This window comes from Syngnathus scovelli, chromosome 20 (genome assembly GCF_024217435.2).
Source record: "Syngnathus scovelli strain Florida chromosome 20, RoL_Ssco_1.2, whole genome shotgun sequence".
Classification (NCBI taxonomy): Eukaryota; Metazoa; Chordata; class Actinopteri; order Syngnathiformes; family Syngnathidae; genus Syngnathus; species Syngnathus scovelli.
Window position 1 is genome coordinate 9,085,107 of NC_090866.1, and position 21,330 is coordinate 9,106,436.

The 21,330-nt window shown below is 40.7% G+C and overlaps 2 protein-coding genes across 8 annotated transcripts in view; one reads left to right on the plus strand and one right to left on the minus strand.

Annotated features, from left to right (window-relative positions):
• LOC125990272 (regulator of G-protein signaling 6) overlaps positions 1 to 21,330 on the plus strand; it is a 91,155-nt gene that overhangs the window by 13,896 nt on the left and 55,929 nt on the right. The window contains exons 3-18 of the mRNA XM_068649121.1: positions 833 to 929; positions 1,677 to 1,727; positions 1,787 to 1,893; positions 3,168 to 3,219; positions 4,156 to 4,220; positions 4,339 to 4,415; positions 4,647 to 4,728; positions 4,838 to 4,912; positions 5,464 to 5,565; positions 5,626 to 5,687; positions 6,172 to 6,282; positions 7,767 to 7,892; positions 7,962 to 8,148; positions 8,226 to 8,315; positions 8,423 to 8,476; positions 8,539 to 9,760. Coding sequence (XP_068505222.1) covers positions 833 to 929; positions 1,677 to 1,727; positions 1,787 to 1,893; positions 3,168 to 3,219; positions 4,156 to 4,220; positions 4,339 to 4,415; positions 4,647 to 4,728; positions 4,838 to 4,912; positions 5,464 to 5,565; positions 5,626 to 5,687; positions 6,172 to 6,282; positions 7,767 to 7,892; positions 7,962 to 8,148; positions 8,226 to 8,315; positions 8,423 to 8,476; positions 8,539 to 8,589 — 1,389 coding nt within the window. The 3' untranslated portion in view covers positions 8,590 to 9,760. The remainder of the gene's footprint in view (positions 1 to 832; positions 930 to 1,676; positions 1,728 to 1,786; positions 1,894 to 3,167; positions 3,220 to 4,155; positions 4,221 to 4,338; positions 4,416 to 4,646; positions 4,729 to 4,837; positions 4,913 to 5,463; positions 5,566 to 5,625; positions 5,688 to 6,171; positions 6,283 to 7,766; positions 7,893 to 7,961; positions 8,149 to 8,225; positions 8,316 to 8,422; positions 8,477 to 8,538; positions 9,761 to 21,330) is intronic.
• Positions 10,283 to 21,330, minus strand: part of lama2 (laminin, alpha 2) — a 66,568-nt gene continuing 55,520 nt past the window's right edge. For 3 of the 7 annotated variants that reach the window (XM_049757173.2, XM_049757172.2, XM_049757168.2), the window contains 23 exons: positions 21,158 to 21,317; positions 20,970 to 21,094; positions 20,239 to 20,401; positions 20,012 to 20,156; positions 19,811 to 19,949; positions 19,715 to 19,726; positions 19,011 to 19,131; positions 18,559 to 18,714; positions 18,295 to 18,345; positions 16,158 to 16,309; positions 15,913 to 16,089; positions 15,244 to 15,421; positions 14,203 to 14,283; positions 12,442 to 12,554; positions 12,259 to 12,352; positions 12,096 to 12,191; positions 11,957 to 12,037; positions 11,803 to 11,880; positions 11,551 to 11,629; positions 11,344 to 11,475; positions 11,129 to 11,259; positions 10,844 to 11,063; positions 10,283 to 10,773 (listed from right to left, as the gene is read on the minus strand). In XM_049757173.2, the coding sequence (XP_049613130.2) occupies positions 10,613 to 10,773; positions 10,844 to 11,063; positions 11,129 to 11,259; positions 11,344 to 11,475; positions 11,551 to 11,629; positions 11,803 to 11,880; positions 11,957 to 12,037; positions 12,096 to 12,191; positions 12,259 to 12,352; positions 12,442 to 12,554; positions 14,203 to 14,283; positions 15,244 to 15,421; positions 15,913 to 16,089; positions 16,158 to 16,309; positions 18,295 to 18,345; positions 18,559 to 18,714; positions 19,011 to 19,131; positions 19,715 to 19,726; positions 19,811 to 19,949; positions 20,012 to 20,156; positions 20,239 to 20,401; positions 20,970 to 21,094; positions 21,158 to 21,317 (2,845 nt within the window). In that variant the 3' untranslated portion in view covers positions 10,283 to 10,612. The remainder of the gene's footprint in view (positions 10,774 to 10,843; positions 11,064 to 11,128; positions 11,260 to 11,343; positions 11,476 to 11,550; positions 11,630 to 11,802; positions 11,881 to 11,956; positions 12,038 to 12,095; positions 12,192 to 12,258; positions 12,353 to 12,441; positions 12,555 to 14,202; positions 14,284 to 15,243; positions 15,422 to 15,912; positions 16,090 to 16,157; positions 16,310 to 18,294; positions 18,346 to 18,558; positions 18,715 to 19,010; positions 19,132 to 19,714; positions 19,727 to 19,810; positions 19,950 to 20,011; positions 20,157 to 20,238; positions 20,402 to 20,969; positions 21,095 to 21,157; positions 21,318 to 21,330) is intronic. The other 4 variants (XM_049757175.2, XM_049757174.2, XM_049757169.2 and 1 more) reach the window with 2 other exon arrangements.

The following is a 21,330-nucleotide window of genomic DNA, read 5'->3' on the forward strand; positions in this document are numbered from 1 at the left end:
TGATTCATATTTTTGTGGAGTGGATAGTAACATGGCAGCTGCAGTCATTCGGAGAGCTGCCTCAACATTCAGACTTGTTAGAACGGTGATGATGATTGGAATGTTCAGTAGCCAATGGCAGGTAGCCAGGATGTGTTTTTTCCAAACAGGGATGACAGCGGTCTTGATGGTACCGTCTCCCCAAACAGAAGGCTTGTCAGTTGGATTTTCCGCACGGGCTGTAAACATCTGCGCTGGATGTAAATGACTATGAATGTCACCACTTTTGGAGATTTACATAAGTTAGGCCCCATTTTTGATTTTGAAACATGTCAGACTGCTGTTTTATTTTATTTTTTTGTGTGTGACGTGAAATCAGCCTTAGTACCACTCTTGGAAGTGTCATGTTTGAGTAAACTAACCGATAGCTAACTTAATTTTGTCTTTAATTAGAGAGCAAACTAGTTCAGACTGAATCATTTAGTTTTATTATTTGTATTTTTATTGTTTTTATTATTTTTATTATGTTTATTTTTTATTATTTGTAGTATTTTTATTTAATGTAATTATTATTATTATTATTATTATTTATTTATTTATTTCTATTTTTTTCTAACTTTATGTAAATGTAACAATTTGACAGTGCTTACAGTAAATAAAAAAATACAAAACATTAATAAAATAATAAATTTGTATTGTTTTAATAATTTACATGCTTTTAAATCTGTGTTGGTCTGTTTAGGAGATATTTGCAATGTACTTTCTTTATGACTATTTTTATTAACAGGCTCTTATTTTACGAGGCTATGTTAACCTGGGTTAAATAAACACTCGTTAACTTTCTACTTTGCAGATTGAAGACATTGTTACTCTTATCCAAGATGAGACAGAAGGTGTTCCCATCAGGACAGTCAAAAGTTTCATGACCAAAATCCCCAGTGTCGTCACCGGTAAGTTCCTTCAAACATTTCCTTTCTGGTTATATATAAATTACCTGAATCGAAAGTTGGAGGAAAACATATGATTAAATGTTCACCGTAGAAAATGTGAACACGGAAATAAAATGAGTAATTCCGTCCTCCTGCTGTCAAGGTGCCCTTAAGCAAGACAATCAACTCCTGACTGCTTCAGTGGAGCTGCTGCTGTGGAAGTGAGAAAAAAAAAATCTGTAAAACCTGGCAGATTGTCTAGGCCTCGATTTAAGGTTGAGAACATTGGATAGAAACCATTAATTCCACATAATTTCGTATTGTCTGACTCCTTGCACGTATGGATTAGCAGATGATATCAGTAAACTAGCATTTACGGCTGTCGTGGGTGGAGGTTAATAAATGATGGAGAATAGAACAGCAGCTCCTTTGGGGGAAGAGTGGTAGAAGAATGACGTGATGTGATGTAGCCAGCGTTAAGTACCCTGAAATAAAATGCTAATCGATATCTTTTTTGTGGCATTATCTTGACACGTTGTCAGAGGAGTTTCAATAACATACCGTATTGGCCCGAATATAAGACGACCCCGATTATAAGACGACCATCTCTATTTCAAGACTCAAGTTTGAAAAAAGCCTTTGTCTAGACCCCGAATGTAAGACGACCCCCTTTTTATCGGTTTTATGTCAATAAAAAAAAAAAAAAAAACTCGTCTTATAATCAGGCTAATACGGTAATACTGTTTGTTTGTGTGTGATTTGACACAGGTACAGATATTGTTCAGTGGATGATGAAGAATCTTTCGATTGAAGACCCAGGTATGTTTTGCCGAGAAAAGATTATTATTATTGTTTTGAAAATATTATTTCGTCTTTAGCTGAGGCGATGCACATCGGAAGCCTCATTGCAGCGCAGGGCTACTTCTTCCCCATCTCTGACCATGTCCTCTCCCTTAAGGATGATGGTACCTTCTATCGTTTTCAGGTAAGCGGTTGAAGATTGTTAAAATAGAGACCCTCATCTCATGCCGGGTGATGAAACGCTTTGTCCACCATTTTCAGGATCCTCAGTTCTATGTTAGGATCCAGTGACCTTATTAAAAATGAATGGTGATCTGATCAAATATTCATCAAGCGTACAAGGAGTGCTGGTTTGGGTTAGAGGTGACTTAGTTGGTGGCGGCCAAAAGCGAGGCGGCCAGTCACGTCGGGGACAGAAAAGGAGATAAACGCTAGCCATATTTCTCCCGTCTATCATGATCGGCAAATATGACAGGGTGATTGAAGTGACACGTTAATTATGCTACAGCGTTTTACCCTGGAAGTGCTAATTAAAAAAAAAAAAAAATTAAAAATTGTTCCTCAGAAGCAAAGGCTGGAAAGACCATCTTTGCGTCAAATCGTCTTATTTGCTTTTGACTCGTCGGAAAGGCCGAATCGAGAGCTGCCGCTGCAGTTTTAATTAAATCAGACAGCGGTTCTTTGACCTTGCTTCTCTGGCTTTAAAAGTGCAAGACAAAAGAAGAGACGCTTGCTAGTCCAGAAGAAGAATCACTGTTTATTTCACTTTACTGCCACGGAAAAGTCCAGTCCAGAAAATACTGTACCGTCTAAAAATAACAATTCAAGAAGAGCTCGTGTGCTATGTCAAAACAAAACAGTAGGACGCCAGTTCGCTCTTTGAATGCCAAAGGAGCCATTGTGTATCCTGCGCTTTTCTTTTCTACTCATTTTATTGTGCTGCTGCAATGTTCCCTCGCCTCTGCAAATCCCCCGGATTCTTCTCATACAGGGAGATTTGGAGTCAGCTATTTTGAATCGCTTCAATTTAGATAGGGAAAATATTTTGATCACTCACATTGAGCATCAGAACGTACCTCAATGCAATTTCTGCGAGCTTGGCAAATAATAAATCAATAAAAAAGCCGTCATTTGAAATTTGTATTTAATTTTTGCAGTGTGTGTTTATCTGGAATGTTTTGCTACAGTAGCTTCAGTGATACACAAAAAGATATAAATGAATATAAATATAAAATAAATATAAATTTCTTAAAGGGTAAATCAACAAAAAATATTTCTTTGCCATAATATGTTCTACCCCTTGTCTCTAAGCAGTAGTCTGATTAATATTGCATTTGTGGAATATAAATAAAACCGCGAAATCTACCCGGTTTTAACTATCTCAAGGGGGCGGCCATTTTGCCACTTACTATCGACTGAAAATGACATCACCATTTTATGCTGTGTTTCTTTCCACAGGCACCATATTTCTGGCCGTCTAATTGTTGGGAGCCTGAAAACACAGACTATGGTAAAAATGTGTTCATTTTCAATTACCGTATTTTCCGGACTATAAGGCGCACCGGACTATAAGGTGCACCTTTAATGAATGGCCCATTTTAAAATTTTGTCCATATATAAGGTGGACTGGACTATAAGGCGCACCATTAATGCAATCACAATATAATAATTTGAAATAGTGAAAACAATATATCAATAATGTTAATATCACACAACACATTTGGCCCGCGGGCCAGAATTTGGTCCATATATAAGGCGCACTGGACTATAAGGCGCACTGTCGGCTTTTGAGAAAATTAGAGATTTTTAGGTATGCCTAATAGTCCGGAAAATACGGTATTGTTATTTTTTTTTTTTTGTAATGAATGATTTGATTGCCTGCTCTCACAAAATTTAACCTCAGCAGCACACAGAATTTCAACATCATACCGAATAATATTGAGTTGTCCTTTTTGGTTAAAACAATTCCAAAGCTTTCAAACACTCATATTTGGAATGAAGTGGGCAGATGTGAAACGTAAATCTGGAACAAGCGGAGGCAGGCAGAAAGTGAGCGCGTCACAACAACAACAACACAACAAACAAACCCGTTTATGATTTGTCTCGGAAACGATCATGTTCAAACAAGAGTAATGGAGCGCCTGGCCTTCTCTGGCAGATTGAAAATTGCAATATATCAAGATTTGGCTGAAAAAACACAATAAACTACACCGTGCCACACCGAAGCAACATGTCAACAAGATTACTCCGTCGTCATTTCACTTGGTGTCCTTCAACTTGATGGATGAAGCGTGAGAAGCCCGCTGAGTTTTTTACATCTCGACCTGATAATCCCTGAGCAACAGAGAGGAGAAAGTGATTAGAAGAAGAGGAGGGTATTAGATGCATGGATGAGTAGATGGATGTGAAAATGAAAACTCATAATGCTCCCTGTGTGCCCCCGCAGCCATCTATCTGTGCAAGCGGACCATGCAGAATAAAACCAGGCTGGAGCTGGCGGATTACGAAGCGGTAAGTACCAAATATTCCCTCCAACCTATTATTTATTGATCCGTTTGGGCTAGCAGATGTGACCATGATGTATCGATTTTTTTCTCTATGTCTTTGAGATAATCATTTTATTCAATAGGAGAATCTTGCTAGGCTACAGAGAGCCTTTGCCAGGAAGTGGGAGTTCATCTACATGCAGGCTGAGGCCCAGGTCAAGTAAGTGGGCTCGGTTACTATGGCAACAAGTATAACCAAAGCAATAACATCAGTATTGTTTGCTCAACTGTCATGGAAGTAGTAAATTGTCAAATCCTCCATATTACTTGTCGGTATCAGTCCACCATACCCTTGAGACTTAATAACCGGCACAACCCTCAAGTAGCGATTCGCTCTCCTCATCTAGTGTTGATAAGTAGTATTTCTCAGCCCGACTCATCTCCTCTGCAGGATTGACAGGAAAAAAGATAAAACCGAGAGGAAGATCCTTGACAGCCAGGAGAGAGCCTTCTGGGATGTCCACCGGCCCGTGGTAAGCCCCTGACTGCACACGGGGGGATTGATGCTGCTGCACTCCTTATCTCACACCTCCTCTTCTCTGAAAGTTGAAAAGTAAGGGTCTATGTTGTTGATCTCCACAGCCTGGATGTGTGAACACCACGGAGATGGACATCAGGAAATGCAGACGCATGAAGAATCCCCATAGAGTTAAGAAGGTACACCATGTTTTGGTACACCACTTAATTTCACATCTGATGACTGAGCAAGTATTTTTATTTATTTTTAATATAAAAATATTTAAAAGTGAATTTACCCCAAATGTCCCCTTCTGCAATGCATTTTTTACACCACCAGGGGTGTCAAACTCATTTTTTTGGCGGGCCGCATTGTAGTCATAGCTTCTTTCCGAGGGCCATTATAAATAAAATAAATGTATGAGCACCTCATATTATTTACAGTAAAAGCTACAAAACAAACGTTTTCAAAACAGACCAGTAAAAACTGGTCAAATATTTAACAAAAAAGATATTAAAGACAATTTGCAATTCTAGTAATGACACAATAAAATGATGTGGCGGGCCGTATCTGACCCCCGGGCCTTTTTAGTTTTTATAATGGCCCCAGTTTGACCTTGGAACTAATGATTTTCATTGCAGTAGTTTAAAAAAAAAAAAAAAAAATGGTGCATGCTATTTGTTGATAAAGTTTCCAGTGAAACATGTTTTGACCTTTTGACCTGCTCCTCATCATCCTACAACGGGACCAGTCAGTGTATGGTTTGGCAGAGGAGGGCACCCAGTCACGAAGTCCAATCCATACTCCTTCTCACCACTCTAGAAAGGGAACAAAAGAGGATGTGGAGAAAGAGGTAATATTTCGAAACGATGTCAAAATAATTCGTGTCTAATAATTTATTTTCTTCATACAGATCTTATTCCTGAATGCCCAGCTCGATCGGCACTGTATGAAAATGTCCAAAGTTGCTGAAAGGTAAAATCATAAAAATCCACATGGAAATATTGACACTTCTCAAAAAGTCAAGTCAGTGAGCTCAAAACTATCATTACTGGCCGTCAAGTGGTCCACCGCGCCTCCTTGACCGTTTAACCTGCTGACATGGATCATTGGACTAAGTTAATTGGTGCTTGACAGAAGACACGCTTGGACTGTTAGCCCATGAAACAACTCGGCGTGCAGGATCAATCACGAGCATTAACGACAAAGCATCAGACTGTAATTGATTTTTTAACCGCATGTCTGTTACGAGTGGAGAAAATACTCGAGTAACTAACAACCGATAAACAACACAAATAAATAATTGGCCTTCCAAGAGCCACGGAAATGGCCATTAATATAAGCTATTGTAATTTTATGCACAGATTGAACAATGTGCTTAAATATATGAAAATGGAGGACAACACAAGTATGTAAATAAATCTTTTTAATTTTTGTTTTCTCACTTGTGTGATGTCAGTCTGATAAGCTACACTGAGCAGTACTTGGAGTACGACCCCTTGGTGACACCACAGGATCCGTCTAACCCTTGGACTAGCGACGACCAATCCTTCTGGGACTTGGAGGCCAGGTACTCTCAAAAATTTTCAATTTTGAAAATAAATCCTGTTGTGGATTCCGTGATCATTTGTCATTTTTACCCCCCCCCCCCCCAGATCATTTTTGGGGATTATTTATTTATACAGGGCCTCTTGCATGCACTCACACAATCCAAATCCGTCTTTATTTTCTCGTCACCGAGCTGACTTAAAGCGGACGTATTCTTTAAATAAATAATTGAGCAGCTTTTTGCACTGAATGGGTGTCAGCGAGACATAATAAAAGGAGCTCAGTGCAGTAGATTTAACAGCTCCATAAAGCTCCGTGTGGGATATTTACCGGTAATTACTTTGAGTAATGGGCTCTTTTCTGGAGCACTAAAGAAAAACTCGGAGGTCACTCATATTAATCAATCCAAATCAAATCACAGTATATGTGTTGGAGAGGGACAATGTCAAAGTATTGAATGGTTGGCGCTATGATGGAAATGAAATGAATCAAATGCAAGTGAACAAGTTGCAGGGAAGTACGGTATCTGAAAGGAAAATATATTATATAATGTATCGGTGCAGATATTTATTTTGCGGTATCAATATTTGCAAAGTTTGCCAATACCGGTATTGGCTGCCCGATTTATGCTTTTATGCTTTTATTCTGGTTTCTTGTGTGTTTTTATTTCTAGTCTTGTTTCTGTAGCACTTTGAGATTCCTTTCTGAAAAGTGCTTTACAAATAAAATGTATTATTATTATTATTAAAAACTACAATTTAGAAATTTGAAGAAAAAATTGCTCTTAATTTCATGCAATTGTAAGGACAATTAATATATTGCGCTCCCTGGCTGTTGCATTTATATATTCTGAGGTTGCGAATAAAAACATTAAAAAAATCAAATAAATAATAAATAAATAAATAAATAAATAAATAAATAAATATCCATCCATCCATCCATTTTCTGAACCGCTTAGTCCCCACGGGGGTCGCGGGCGTGCTGGAGCCTATCCCAGCCGTCATCGGGCAGTAGGCGGGGGACACCCTGAACTGGTTGCCAGCCAATCGCAGGGCACACAGAGACAGACAACCAATCGCACTCACACTCACACCTAGGGACAATTTGGAGTCTTCAATCGGCCTACCAAGCATGTTTTTGGAATGTGGGAGGAAACCGGAGTGCCCGGAGAAAACCCACGCGGGCCCGGGGAGAACATGCAAACTCCACACAGGGAGGGCCGGAGGTGGAATCGAACCCGCACCCTCCTAACTGTGAGGCGGACGTGCTACCCAGTGCGCCACCGAGCCGCCTATATAAATAAATAAATAAATTAAATTAAATTAAATTAAATTAAATTAACAAATAAATAAATAAATAAATAAATGTGCAGTCCATGGGTTTTTGGTAAATAAATGGTAACAGTGTTTTTTGTAACTAACTAACTAATTAAAATATTGCGCAGTCCACGTGTTTTTGGTGGTACGAAGGTACAGTACGTCTCACTTTGCTCTTGTCGACTTAAAGCAAGGAGCCTGGTCAGCAGAGGGTGAAGAAGTGGGGTTTCTCCCTGGAGGAGGCTCTGAAGGACCCAGCGGGACGCGATCTCTTCCTCAAGTTCCTGGAGTCCGAGTTTAGCTCTGAAAACCTTCGGTGAGCGCACGACCTTCTGCTTCTTGTTTTGCTGGATGAATCGTAAAAAAAACTTGAATGTTTTTACAGCTTCTGGTTGGCAGTGCAGGACCTCAAGAGAATCCCACAGCAGGAAGTAGTACAGAGAGCGGAGGAAATCTGGGCCGAGTTCCTGGCTGAAGGAGCTCCCAGTTCCATCAATCTGGACTCTCACAGCTATGAACGCACAAGTCACAACCTCAAAGATCCTGGACGCTACAGCTATGAGGACGCACAGGTGAGGGATGCAACTAGTAAAACATTTATCGGATAAATTGCACAATTCATCTACTCAAATCTTTTCCTTACATTCAGGATCACATCTACAAACTGATGAAGAGTGACAGCTACACTCGCTTTCTTCGCTCCAACGTCTATCAAGACCTTTTGAACTCAAGAAAGAAGGTGTGTAGTTAAATTTTGTAAGTCACGACAAAACAAAATGGACTAGTACTAATTTTTTTTATGTTTACTAAAACATGTCAGACATATTGATTGCTTTTTTCCCGTAGCTGGAAACCGAGCAGGGCCGACGGACCTCACTGGAGAAGTTCACGCGCAGTGTGGTGAGTTTCAAAGTCTCAAACTTTATGTCCTCTTGCTTCTATAAGAATATTTTTACCTCCAGGGCAAGTCGTTGACCGGGAAACGTCTGACGGGCCTCATGCAGTCATCCTGACCAGATCTGAGTTGGATTCTCTGTACCCAAAGGACCCTGGCATGTGTGGTTTTGTGCGGGAGGCCATGACGGCGCCCCATCGCTGGACCGGACCGCCAACGTGGTCGTGATTCTCCCCAGAGGAGTTAAAGAAGGCCGACAGCATGCAATAAATCATCCAAGCTGGGACAGCAGATTGACAGTGCGGAGGGCACAGACAAAAAAAAAAAAAATAATACAAAAAGTAAGAAGTCAAAAAAGGGGGACTCGTCCAATCCACCTGACTGGGTTCTTTCTCCACTCGTGTTTCTATGGAAACGAGCTGCTGAAGCTATCCATTTACTTTAATTGATGTAAAGAAAATGAACATTGGCTGACAACTTAATAAGATTAATGCTGGAGTTTAGAACTTCTATGGATGGATGGACAGGGAAAATATTCAGGATGACTGCCCACTCTTGAGTACACCTGCTGGAACATTGCACAAATGGTGAAGGTTAGAAATTCAACTCTGTATGGTGACTTTACAAAAAAGTAATACTTCAAATGATACATGCGTAGATATTTTTTCCAATCTTCCAAACATTCCACCTCATGCAGACACAGCTTCAAATGTAGTGGGCAACTCTATAAGCATTATCTTATGTAAAAAAGAAAAGAAAAGAATGATAATAAAAGAGGAATGCACATGATGATGATTTGGCATGTTATTATTATGGACAGGAGAAAACGTGCATGCATTCACGGGGGATTTAAAATATATATATATTATATATTATCGATGATCAAATATTTCAGGTCAAGACGCTCGTCCCGGTCACGTGACATGATTCCCCAGTCGAGCCCGCAAAGTTACCATAAATGAGTAAGATTTTATTTTGAAAAATATAAAAAAATTGGGGATTCTCTCCCGATTACATCCGTCGGTTCACCTGTACTTATTGACACAGGTAAATTCACGCACGTCCCGAAGCTTGCAAAAATGAGTAAGAAAAAGAGATGTTTGCAGGAAAAGGCACAATGTGGAGACAGAAGAAGAGGATACAATTTCCAAGAAAAAGAAAACTGGATTAAAATCAATTCGGAATATCCCGAGATCGCCACAAAAGCACTGAAAATCCTGCTTCCTTTTCCAACGGGATTTTCTGCGGATACAGCGACCAAAATAAAGCTCCGGAGCAGAAACTTAATGGTGAGTTTTATTTTTATGCACGTTGTATCTGTTTTTATGCCAGTCGTATCATTTTATTTCATCGTATTTATATATTTAATATAAATTTATTTATTTATATAAAGGCTGGTCCGTGAAAATATTGTCTGACATGTAAAGTTTGGGGATCGTGATAAAATAAACATATTTCCAACACACCAACCGATTTAGCAAATTTAAGACGCAGCAGCTGCAAAGAAACGTATTGCTGATGCAGTAGCGCCATCTACCGGAAATGAATTGAAGTACACTTAGAAATGACCTTAAAATGAATCAACCCAGATTATTTTCCCTGTTATATATATTTGAATGATAATCATGGTTTTGATAATCACAATGTGTATATCTTATTTAGTGGTTGTTTGCTTTAATGGGTTATTTAGACAACACGGTCTAAATTAATCAATATTTCTATATCTGCATGGAACAATAAATTAAATTGAAAATATTTCTCAAATAATTTAATAGTAGAGATATTGCAAATGAAGGACTGCCAGTCAACAATCAAGTAAATAAAGCTTTATTCATTTGTGTAGCAGCACCTTTTAAAACTGTGGCATAGCAAGAAACAAGCAGAATTATGCCTTAAGATATTTTAGTGAGTTAGAGATTTCAAATTAGTCACTGTGATTTTGACTTTGGGGTTCATAGCAGCAAATATAAAATGATACTGATTATTCTTATTGGTAGATTTAATGCTGGGGTGAAAGGGCGCAAACACACAAAACAGTACTTTGTTACACTTTTACATATTTATTGACCCTACCAAAATGGATCTGCTACATTTAACCAGCGTAGGGAAAATGGCAAGTAGTTGAATGGGCCGGTTGGTTGCTAAGCAGCAATGGCGGGGCAGGAAAGTGGTTGGACTCCTTTGATTTCTAGAGCTTTGTTGAAGTGCACATCCATGGTCTTTGAGGCTTTGGTGATCTTCAGGTTCCTCATGCAACCTCTGAAGGACGTGCGGCTGGTCAGAGCAGCCTGACGGACACCGTCTGGACGAGACATGGAGAACGTTGATGTAAAACTTTGTTTAGTATTGTGAATGAAACTTCTGCGTCATACCCGGGTAGCCTCCCACATAAATGGGGTCGTTGGTGTCACAGGTGTTGGAGCGTGCATTGGAACTCTGAGCTTGACTCTGCTTCCCATCCACCAGCAGCTCCACCCTGTGGCGAATCTTGTTGGCGACGACAGAGTGCCACTGGCCGTCACAGAACCCGTCGCCGTCGGGCACGTGCAGCGCCGTGATTCGTCCGGCGCCGTTGTCCACGTGGAAGAGCAGCTGGAAGTAGATCAAATTAGGGCAGTGTCGTATCATTTTGTATAATCTCAAATAATTCATCATACCCGGCCCTGGATAATTTCTAGACCGAGTCCTTCGTTGCCTTGATTACTGATGGTCAAAAGGACGCCGTTAGTTCTGCTGGTTCGGAACTGCAATGCGATGGACACATCCAGACCCACTCGATAGTTGGCCACTAGAAAAAATGAGTAATTTAGAGTTAAAAAAAAAACAAGGTGGTTTTATTTGGTTTGCATCACATCATTTGTGATGTATGTACCTGCTTTCAAAAATCCGGTTCCGTCAAAATAAGTTCCTGGCTCGGTGGCGGAGAAACATCTCCCGACCATGTGACTGGACGTTGGCGTCTCCATATCAAGTTTAAAGTCTTCAGTAAGCGCCTCGGCACGACCTGGCACAAGGATTACAATGACTCATAAACAAATAAGTAGGAATTCATTTTTGGATATTTGAAAAGTATTCTTACCCGGAGCGGCAGGCTTTGTGGTGACGGCACCTCCCACCATCTTTAAGCGACGCAGGCACCCGTTGATGCTGAAAAGAATCTACAAGCAGAAGTTTGCGCTCTTAGTATTTTGTGCATTTCTTATATACCGTATTTTCCGCACTATAAGGCGCACCTAAAAACCTCAAATTTTCTCAGTGCGCCTTATAAATCGGTGCGCCTTTATAGTGCGGAAAATACGGTACTACTTTCCCTAATTTTACTTTCCCTTACCGGCCCGATCCTCTTGGTGGTGTAGTTGTGTGGTAGGCCGCCAACGTACACCATTCCCACCACGTCTAACAGGTCAGCCTGAAAATTACAATATTGTCACATTGATTTTTGTGATGAATCTTTGGCAATAGCATAAAATAAACGTCATGAAAACCTTTTTGGGGCTAATCATTTGTTTGCTGTATCGGCCATCCACCACCAGGAGTGCCCGCTGCTTGCTGCGAGCCACACGGATCTGAAATAATAATAATAATTTTTGCACGGAATTCAATTTAAGATAGAGGTTGTCCTACCTTATGCCAGTTCCCGTCATTAATGGAGTAGGGGACGCATCCAGATGTGTTACCATGACCGAGGTCATAACCCAGGCACACCTGTCCATCCTTAATCTGTGGATGACAAATATTTATGATTAATAAGTGCTACTGAATGGAAACAAATGTTCTTACTTGATACCTGAATGGAGACAAAGTCAGCGTGGTTGATTCTGGCCATGTAGAGAACCAGTCCCGATTCCTCATGTGTCCTCAGCTCGAACTCCAAAATCAACCTGAAATAAATACACGGCAGTTTATTAAATTAATCAAAACGAATTTTTTAAGATTGTTATCGTCTGTAAATTCAAATTTAAATTCGAACCTTTCTCTCACTTTGGCGTCATCGAAGGCAAAGCTCATGTGACTGTTCCTTCCCAGTCCAAACTGGTAAGACTTCTCCAGGGCCACAGGGGCCGCAGCCGAGGGGCATGAGTCCTGGAGAATGAAGATAACATGTCAGAAACAATAATTGGTGGATTAAATAAATAACTTTATTAGGTCTTATTAAAAATATTCAGTGAAGAAGCGATTTTCCCATTTTTTTTCTCCCATTTCTCAATTCAATGAAAAAGCTGCGTCCACAAGGTGTCAGTGTTGCAACACAAACACACCCTATTACTTGAAATCATCTGTTGCTATTTTCTCATCTCATCTTGATAAGTCAGGCTCATCCTTTCATTTTTTTTTTATCCAGTCTGATCTTGTCTTCACACTTTCTTGCCCATCTCTGATCTAATTAATTTTTTCGCTTTCAACTTGATAGCCCAACATGACGTCTAACCTAACCATCACCTGTTTACCACCTGCATACTTGTGAGACCAAATTTAGAGACACTATTCAGTGTGTGTTTGTGTCTTCGTGTGTGTGTGTGTGTATCTTAATCTCCTCTTGTTCGCTTTCAAGTGGAGACATTCCCCGCACGGCGACCTTGCTTTGTTACCGCCGACACTCACCTCTTATCATGCTCTGTCTTCATATCCGCTCCTGCTCAACCTCTGCCTTTCTTCTCTTTCTCCACCTCACCCAGCCTCCCTCCGACAAAAGAAGCTCTCTCGCCCTCTCTCTCTTTCCTTCTCATTCTTCCCTCCGCTCCCTCTCCTGCGGCTTTCCATTAAGCCAACAAAAAAAAAAAAGCACAAGCCGCCGTCTTCCGAAAGAGTCCTCTCCTCCTCTTCTTCATTGGCCGGGGCCCTTGTCGTCCTCCTTCTAGCCTCTTTTATTCTCCTCTTCATCCCTCCCTTTCTCTCATCTCCTCTGTGGTTTTCCATCAGCCCAACAATAGCGAGATGGTCTTCCATTCAGAGCAGCTCGTCTTTTCTTGGAGGTCACACCGATTGAATGTGAAGTCATTAAGTCACAATTTTGTATGTGTGTGTGTGGTTTTCTCCAAAGAAGACTAATCATAAGGTCAAACGAAGCCATTTTTTACAGTCGCTCAGTTATCTTCAGCCCAAATGTTTTATTACTCCAGAGAGAACCACTCAAAAGAATTTGCCATGTTGCTCCTACTGTAAATGAGCGCTCATTACATGCTGTTTCAACCTCTTTGAGCTGCACCTCTGTAAAGTTTAGAACAAGCAAGATGTATTCTATTATCCCTAATTGCCCTCTCGGGATGAATATCCTTGCATCCATATCTTCTGGAGTGCTGGTTCTTCAAGTATTTTGAAGTTGAGATCGACCGGAAACATACAGCTCATAAAGAGCCGTGATGTGATTCACAGTGGCCAGCTAATGCATTCTTATTTTTGTGCAAAATATTAGGTACACTTGTGAATGAATGTGGCTCTACATTTAATTATGTACTTGTGCTTACAGGAAATTCTTCTCACTGCTCTGAGGAAATAATTTGAATTTATGGATTTTAGCTTAAATGTAGTTTGTGGACTGTCCACTTCTTCTTGCTTACTTCTTCTCAATTACTCTACTGCTAGAGGCCAGGGATGGGCAACTTAAAATGATGGAGGGGGTCAAAGGTCAGGCTAAAGAGTACGTTGCGTAGGCTGAAAGAATTTCGAAAGGTGCAAAATTGGGCTGAAAATACCCATTGCAAGAATCCTGTTGGTATGCAAGTGTGTATACCGTGTCAGCAGTGGGCGGAGCTTCAGCAGAAGTAGGTGTAGCAGTAGGTGTGGCAGCAGGTGCAACAATCGCAGTGGCTTCCTATCAGGCATCGAGGGCGGGAAGAAGATGAAGACGATACAGCCATGAAGCACAGTAGCGGCGTTAGCCATGCGATGATGCTTAGAATGCATTTTTTTGTATAATATTGCATTGAGCCACGGTAACTGCTTCTTAGCATCGCAGCTCCTGCTTTGACCCATAAAGCATCGTTGGCATGCACAGTTAGCTTGCACATCGGTGTGACTTCACAGCACACGGTTGACTCGAGAGAGGGTGTTTAGTGGCTCAAGGCTAAAGGGACAATAAAGAACAGTTAATGGGCTGTACAAGCGCGGCGGAATGGAGCGCTAAGGCAACACGGAAAGCTGCATTGTATTCCTCGGAAATCAGTGTGGGCTCATGGATGTATTCTATATATGTATGTATATACTATCCATATATATATATATATATATATATATATATATATATATATATATATATATATATATATATATATATATATATATATATATACATATACATATATATATATATATACCGTATTTTCCACACTATAAGGCGCACCTTCAAAGAATGGCCCATTTTAAAACTTTGTCCATATATAAGGCGCACTGGATTATAAGGCGCACCTTCAATGAATGGCCCATTTTAAAACTTTGGCCATATATAAGATATATACATTTGGCCCGCGGGCCGAACTGTAGTGGTTCAATATTGGTCCATATATAAGGCGCACCTGATTATAAGGCGCACTGAGAAAATTGGAGGTTTTTAGGTGAGCCTTATAGTGTGGAAAATACGGTATACATATATGTGTATTTATACATTTACTTATACCTACGTATACTTATAGTACATATGTGTTTTCAAATCCAAATATGCTTACAGATATTCTTTTATAAGGTAAGGTCGCTATGATGTTAGTGGAATCCACAATATGATTCAATATTAATAATAATGATGAGAAACAAGCCTGTTCGTGTTTGGATCACTCACGGCAGAAAGTTCAGGAGGCGATGTAACAAATGCAGGAATGGGCGCGGGTTGGTGGGGTTTGGTCGTTTCTACTTCCTTCTCATCCTCGTCCGTCGGGTAGGGAAGAGGACGGGCAAGGCTGGGACACTGGCCGATTTCGGCGTTTTCAAAGGAAACCGCCTGGGAGAAATCTGACAGACTGTGACAGGGACAAGACGTGCGTTACAAGAAATGGAAAAGAATTCTAATAAAAATAAGTCGATATTTGCATTCGTACACGCAATCATTTTAAATGTTAATTTTACATTCACGTACAAAATCAATAACCCGCGCACATGGTAATATCCATAAACTAGTCAGCCAGCCACTGTGGAGGACTAGCGAGGGACGAGGAGGCATCACATGGGGAGGAGACGGGTTAATAGGGGTGAAGTGAGGTGAGAGACGGACAATCAGGCCCGATGAGAGTCATGAATATGTTTATGCACTCGGACAGATCTAATCCTGCAGACCAGGCACAAAAGTGACAAAGACTGGATTGTCATTGTCACGCCAGAGGCTGCCCTGCTTGAATTTGACACGGAAGGTTCAAGGTGAAAATCTCAGGTCTAATGAACTGAAGTGATCAATTGGACCATCAAGGAATATTTCATGTAGGAACATGAAAAATTGGCTTTTGGGGTTACTCACACAGAGTTGACCATGAGATTCCATATACATCCTTGGAAGGGAACGTTGACCCTGTTGGATGTCCTCTCCACCTCAGAAGGAATACCACCGAGGAACACACGATGCAAGATGATCGGCTGGTCGTTGGGAAGTGGAGAGTCCTTCTTTGGCTCCTCATCTACTTGCACTGCAAAAGATCTGATGGAAAGGCAAAATGCTTTGACAGCTCATGGAGAAGAAAAACTGTGAGGGAGAAATGCACTGACCTGCCGGGTAGTCTCTCGATACGCAACGAGTGCTCTCTGCCGTCATTCAGGACGCCTTGCTCAGGCCGTCTGATGACTCGACGCAGACTGTGGCTGCCCGAGAACACCAGAACCTCCAGTGAGCCTTTGTTCAGCATCACAGAGAGGAAAGGCTGAGGGAGAGAGGACAGAGAACTTCATTATAGGCCTTGAGATCACCGAAGGGTTAGGGTTAGGATCACTGAAATTGGTTTATACACCATATAATTTCATAGGGCAGCCCTGAAGAAATAATTTCTTCAATATTGTCTCATGAAAAGATATTTATAAAAATGTAAGGCTCTTCCTTGACACAAAAAAACAAAACAAGTCAAGATCCATCCATCCATTCTTCTTCCGCTTGTCCGGGGTCGGGTCGCGGGGGCAGCAGCTTTAGGAGGGACTCCCAGATTTTCCTCTCCCCAGCCACTTCATCCAGCTCATCCCAGGGGATCCCAAGGCGTTCCCAGGCCAGCTGAGAGACATAGTCTCTCTAGGTCGTCCCCGGGGTCTCCTACCGGTGGGACATGCCCGGAACACCTCCCCAGGGAGGCGTCCAGGAGGCATCCTGATGAGATGCCCAAGCCACCTCATCTGGCTCCTTTCAACAAGTCAAGATGTGGCGTTTAAATTTCCTTAGCGCCAAGATGCCACAAGATGGTGCCAAAGTCTTTTTAGCTAGGAAAGTAGTGCTATTCTGCCACAAGATGGCGCTAAAGCAAATAAAAGCCTTTATAGTGAAAATGTTGGGCATCGACGTTTGAAAGAGCAACGGAAAATGTTTTTTTAAAAGTGAATAGGTGAACACAATCCATCTTTCACATCTGATAAAAAAATCCACCCATTTAATTCCCAATTTGAATTTGGCGGCATGTCGACACGTGTTAAACTTTTGCGGAGAGGGGAAGAATGGCCGCAAACGTGCGTGGACAAAGTCGGTGAGCGACGAAAAGGGGAAAGTGGAGACGAGTGTGGGTCTCTATGAAGAGGCGGCAGACGAGTTGGGGAAAGGATAACAAGAGATGAGAGGAACGCTGAGGAGAGGATAATAAGGGGGACGAGATGAGAGGGCAGAGAGCAGAACAGCAAGAGAGAGATGAGGCAGCGAGAGAAAGACCGAAAAGGTGGGAGAGAGCAGCGGTGCAAGGTCAGGCTCATTTGAATTTTAATTCACTGTGTGCCATGGGGCGAAGTGGGAGACAATTTACCACTTGAAAATGGAATTTCAATTTGAGGTCGGGGGACAAATTGAACCGAGATGTAGCTACAACATGCCGCTCGCTGTGCTGCCTGCACACACACGGAGAGCGTCGCTTGGCATACGTTCAGATGAAAAAGACTCGCACGCTTAGCATGAAATCAAACACTCGCTTTGGTTTATTTTTATGTATCACTTTCCTCTATGGCCATTTTTTTTTTTCCATTCCCAAAGACTGTATTTTCAAATGGTGTCATGCCCTTCAAAAGTCCCACTTTCACCTCTAAATCTCCTCCATCTTTTGTTTCTTGTTCTCTTTCCTCCACCGCCACCCCGCCCATTAGTCAGGGCCAAGTTGAGTTGATGGTGTTCTTAACCTCGCTTAACCTTTCCACACAGGCGCACACACCGTCCCTTCCAGCGTTGTTAGTAAAAATAGATTTATGCGCCCAATGACCAGTAATGATTGATAAACCAGAGGTAACCCTTTGTCCTCACACACATGCACACACACATTTTGTATTTGCTAAATCACACCTGCAATGTTCACAGCGAGACCCCCCCCCCCTCCCCCAACCCATTTTGTACGCAAACCGGTTATGAAATGACGCCGATTGTCTCCATCATTGTGTCAAACGTTATTTTGATGTACTGTGGATGTCATAAAACAATACACACAATTCGCAAATTACGATCGGTGTGCATTTGCGAGCGTGCGGACAGTTTAACGAGCACGTGGAACCTCGTTAGGGAATGAGTGTGTTTGTGGGAAACTGTGTGTGTGCATGTTTATTGGCAACCATATCCAATTTGTGTTTGATAAAACTGGTCCATTTGTCAGCAAAGGCAGACCTTATTAAAATACACTCATGCATTTATTTAGTGAAAGTGTGTGTGTGTGTGTGTATGCCATTAACTCACCTCTCCTGATTGTCTTCGTTTCCTCTTCGAGATGATGTTTTGGTGACGGACCTGCGGAGAACAGGATTGCTTAATTTTGATTTTTTGGGCCATAGATATTCACGCTGCTTTAAGAACTATAAATTTCCAGCTTGATCTCTTAATAAAAAAGATTTTATAAAGTGGAGAAGAAAAGAAGAGGTCCATTTGACTAATCTCTTCAGGCCACTTCTTGAATTAAGTACATTTATCATGCATGATTGAATAAAAATGATGATGGCTAACCTGTTGGCTAATGGGCGGAGCTCCGCCCACTGCTAACAGGAGGATTCCAGTGTCCGCTCGGGTGCTGAACGACAGGCTGATCTCGGTGCCGACCGCCAGGGACAACCCGCCGAGCTCCACGAAGCCCGGTTTGGAGAAGCTGACTGTGTATAGATTCTATGAAACAATACGAATTTTATTTCAAGTAGACGACCTTGGAAATGACCTCTGCCGCTTAATAGAAAGTATACAAACTTTTCCAATGGCTGCTCGAGTGCATAAATAAATTCCATTAGTTAATAGAAACCTCGATGAATGCCTTGAAATTCTATCGTGGAGTGCATTTGTGTAATTTGGGGGTAAACAAGCATAAAGGACAAATCTTTATATATCAAAGTTGTATTAATTAATTACGATCCACGATTGAGTTAATACAATGACCCAAAAAAAAATAAAAAGTGAAATAGTCTTACCTCGACATTACATCCTTTTGTAACCCCGATGGAATCGGAACTACTGAGGAGATTATATGGAGTTCGGGATACTTCAATCTCCCGAAGGCAGCCGACATAGCGCTTTAGCATGACCTCCGACCTAGAACGATATTAGAATCATCAGACTTTCTAATCTCTTAAAAGTCGAATGTAATAGGATCATGTCTTCATTAATTCAGCCTTGAACGTTTTGCAGTGGATGATTGACCTAATATCAGCGTGAGCGTTATTTGAATCTGCCATTTGTCCTTGTTATTAAAAAAAATAATAAAAATAGGCTTCATTAGTTGTCATTATTTTGGATTCAAGCCAAGTTTAGACTGAATTCAACAACCTTACACACAATTTGGTGTCCCGCTGAGAATTGGTGAAGGTTGTGCCCTCCCCGAAAAAAAAAAAAAACCAAACACAATTATTTTTATAACAATGTAAAATATTGCAAAAAGTCACAAACTGTTGTTACTGGAAGGACAAATGACACATCCAGGTGTACATAGAAAGGGCAGAAAGTGATTTCCAGCCGCTGTGCGGAAGAGTAACAGCCATTAGGGACTGACACACACAAAGTGTACACACACACACACAGACACACACATTGTGGGCTAAATGGCACTCCAGTGTGGCTAGCCTCATGCGGAGAGCAATTTACAGTTACACTTTTTGTGTAGTATGAACTTCTTTACCTGGATTTCATGCTGTTAAGAAAACACACATTAACACAAATGTTATCTTTGACTATTTTTTTCCAGAATCTTCCATGGTTGCTAATCAGGCCTTACCTGTAGTTTCCACTGGTAGGCAGACCTCCAAAATAAATACTCTGCTTCTCCTTGAGGTTCAGCCCAGTGGCTGTTCCTAAAGACGTCGCCCCGATTTTTTCCTCAGCACTGGTGTCGATGTCCACGATGGTCACCGTGGCTGTTCAAATAATTCATGAAGTCAAAATCTCTATTTTTGATGAAGAAGTATTTGCCGTTTACCTTGCTTCTTGTTACGAGACATGGTGAGGGATTTCCAGTGCCCGTCGTTTTGTCGGTGAGTTGATATGGCACTGCCGGCTCCTGAGCCCAGATCAAAGTTCATCTTCACCTTGCCACCTTCTAGCTCCAAGGACATAAAGTCTTTCTATAGGTAGTAAAGATGGAGAGAAGATCCATTCAGGAGATTTTGTCAATACAAATTGTGTAATCATCGTATGATGTCATACCATGTCATCAGTTGCCAGATACATGAGCAGCGCATCGGAAGCGAACGTTCGGAATTTGAATGTAACACTGGAAACATTCGGATTCCATCTTGTGGGTCGTGCCACTGAGGCGTAGCCGTCCCCGTCCAGCTGGACAGTTCCTTCACCATTTGATGCCTGGGGGCTAACAAACAGTCGGGGGAAAAAAAAATGTGGCGTATATGTTTGACTATAAGGTGCACTTAAAATCATTTAGTTTTTTAAAAATCAACTTTTTAACCTGTGTATGGAGATTTCTAAAAAAAAAATCATTCAGTGAGACTGTACCTAATAATCTGATGCACTTTATAGTTTGTAAATAAACTGAAAAATAATATAATATAATATAATATAATATAATATAATATAATATAATATAATATAATATAATATAATATAATAGAATATAAATATAATATAATATAATATAATATAATATAATATAATATAATATAATATAATATAATATAATAAACTGTCTGTAAATAAACAGAAAAATAAAATAACACTAAATAAAATAATAAAATAAAATACAATAATATACAATCAAATACAATAAAATCATATATAATATAATATAATATCTGTAAATAAACAGAAAAATAAAATTAAATTAAATTAAATAATACAATAAAATACAATAAAATACAATAAAATACAATAAAATACAATAATATAATATAAAAAGAATAAAAAAATCGGTCTTTGCATACCTGACAACGCATCCTTTACAGTCTCCCTGCCTGTCCCTGTAGTTCCACAGTCCAATTGGTTTTCCGTCCAGGAAGGTTTCCCCCATGCAGCCCGTAAAAGTTGTTGTCCTCACAGCATCCGCTTTCTACAAGATAAACAAATGACATTGATGATAAAGTTTCAAATCACACCAATGATTTATCGTTACCTTGACCGTGCCGAGGATTCCGCCCACAAACAGGTATGCGTTCTGGTCCACGTCCAGGATGGTGTAAGTTACGGGTGAGTTTGCGCTGTTTGGGTTCGGCACAACGCCGGCCCTCGGACCTTCCAGAGGGTACACTGAGATGGTCCCGTTCAATCCGTTACTGCAGACGGATA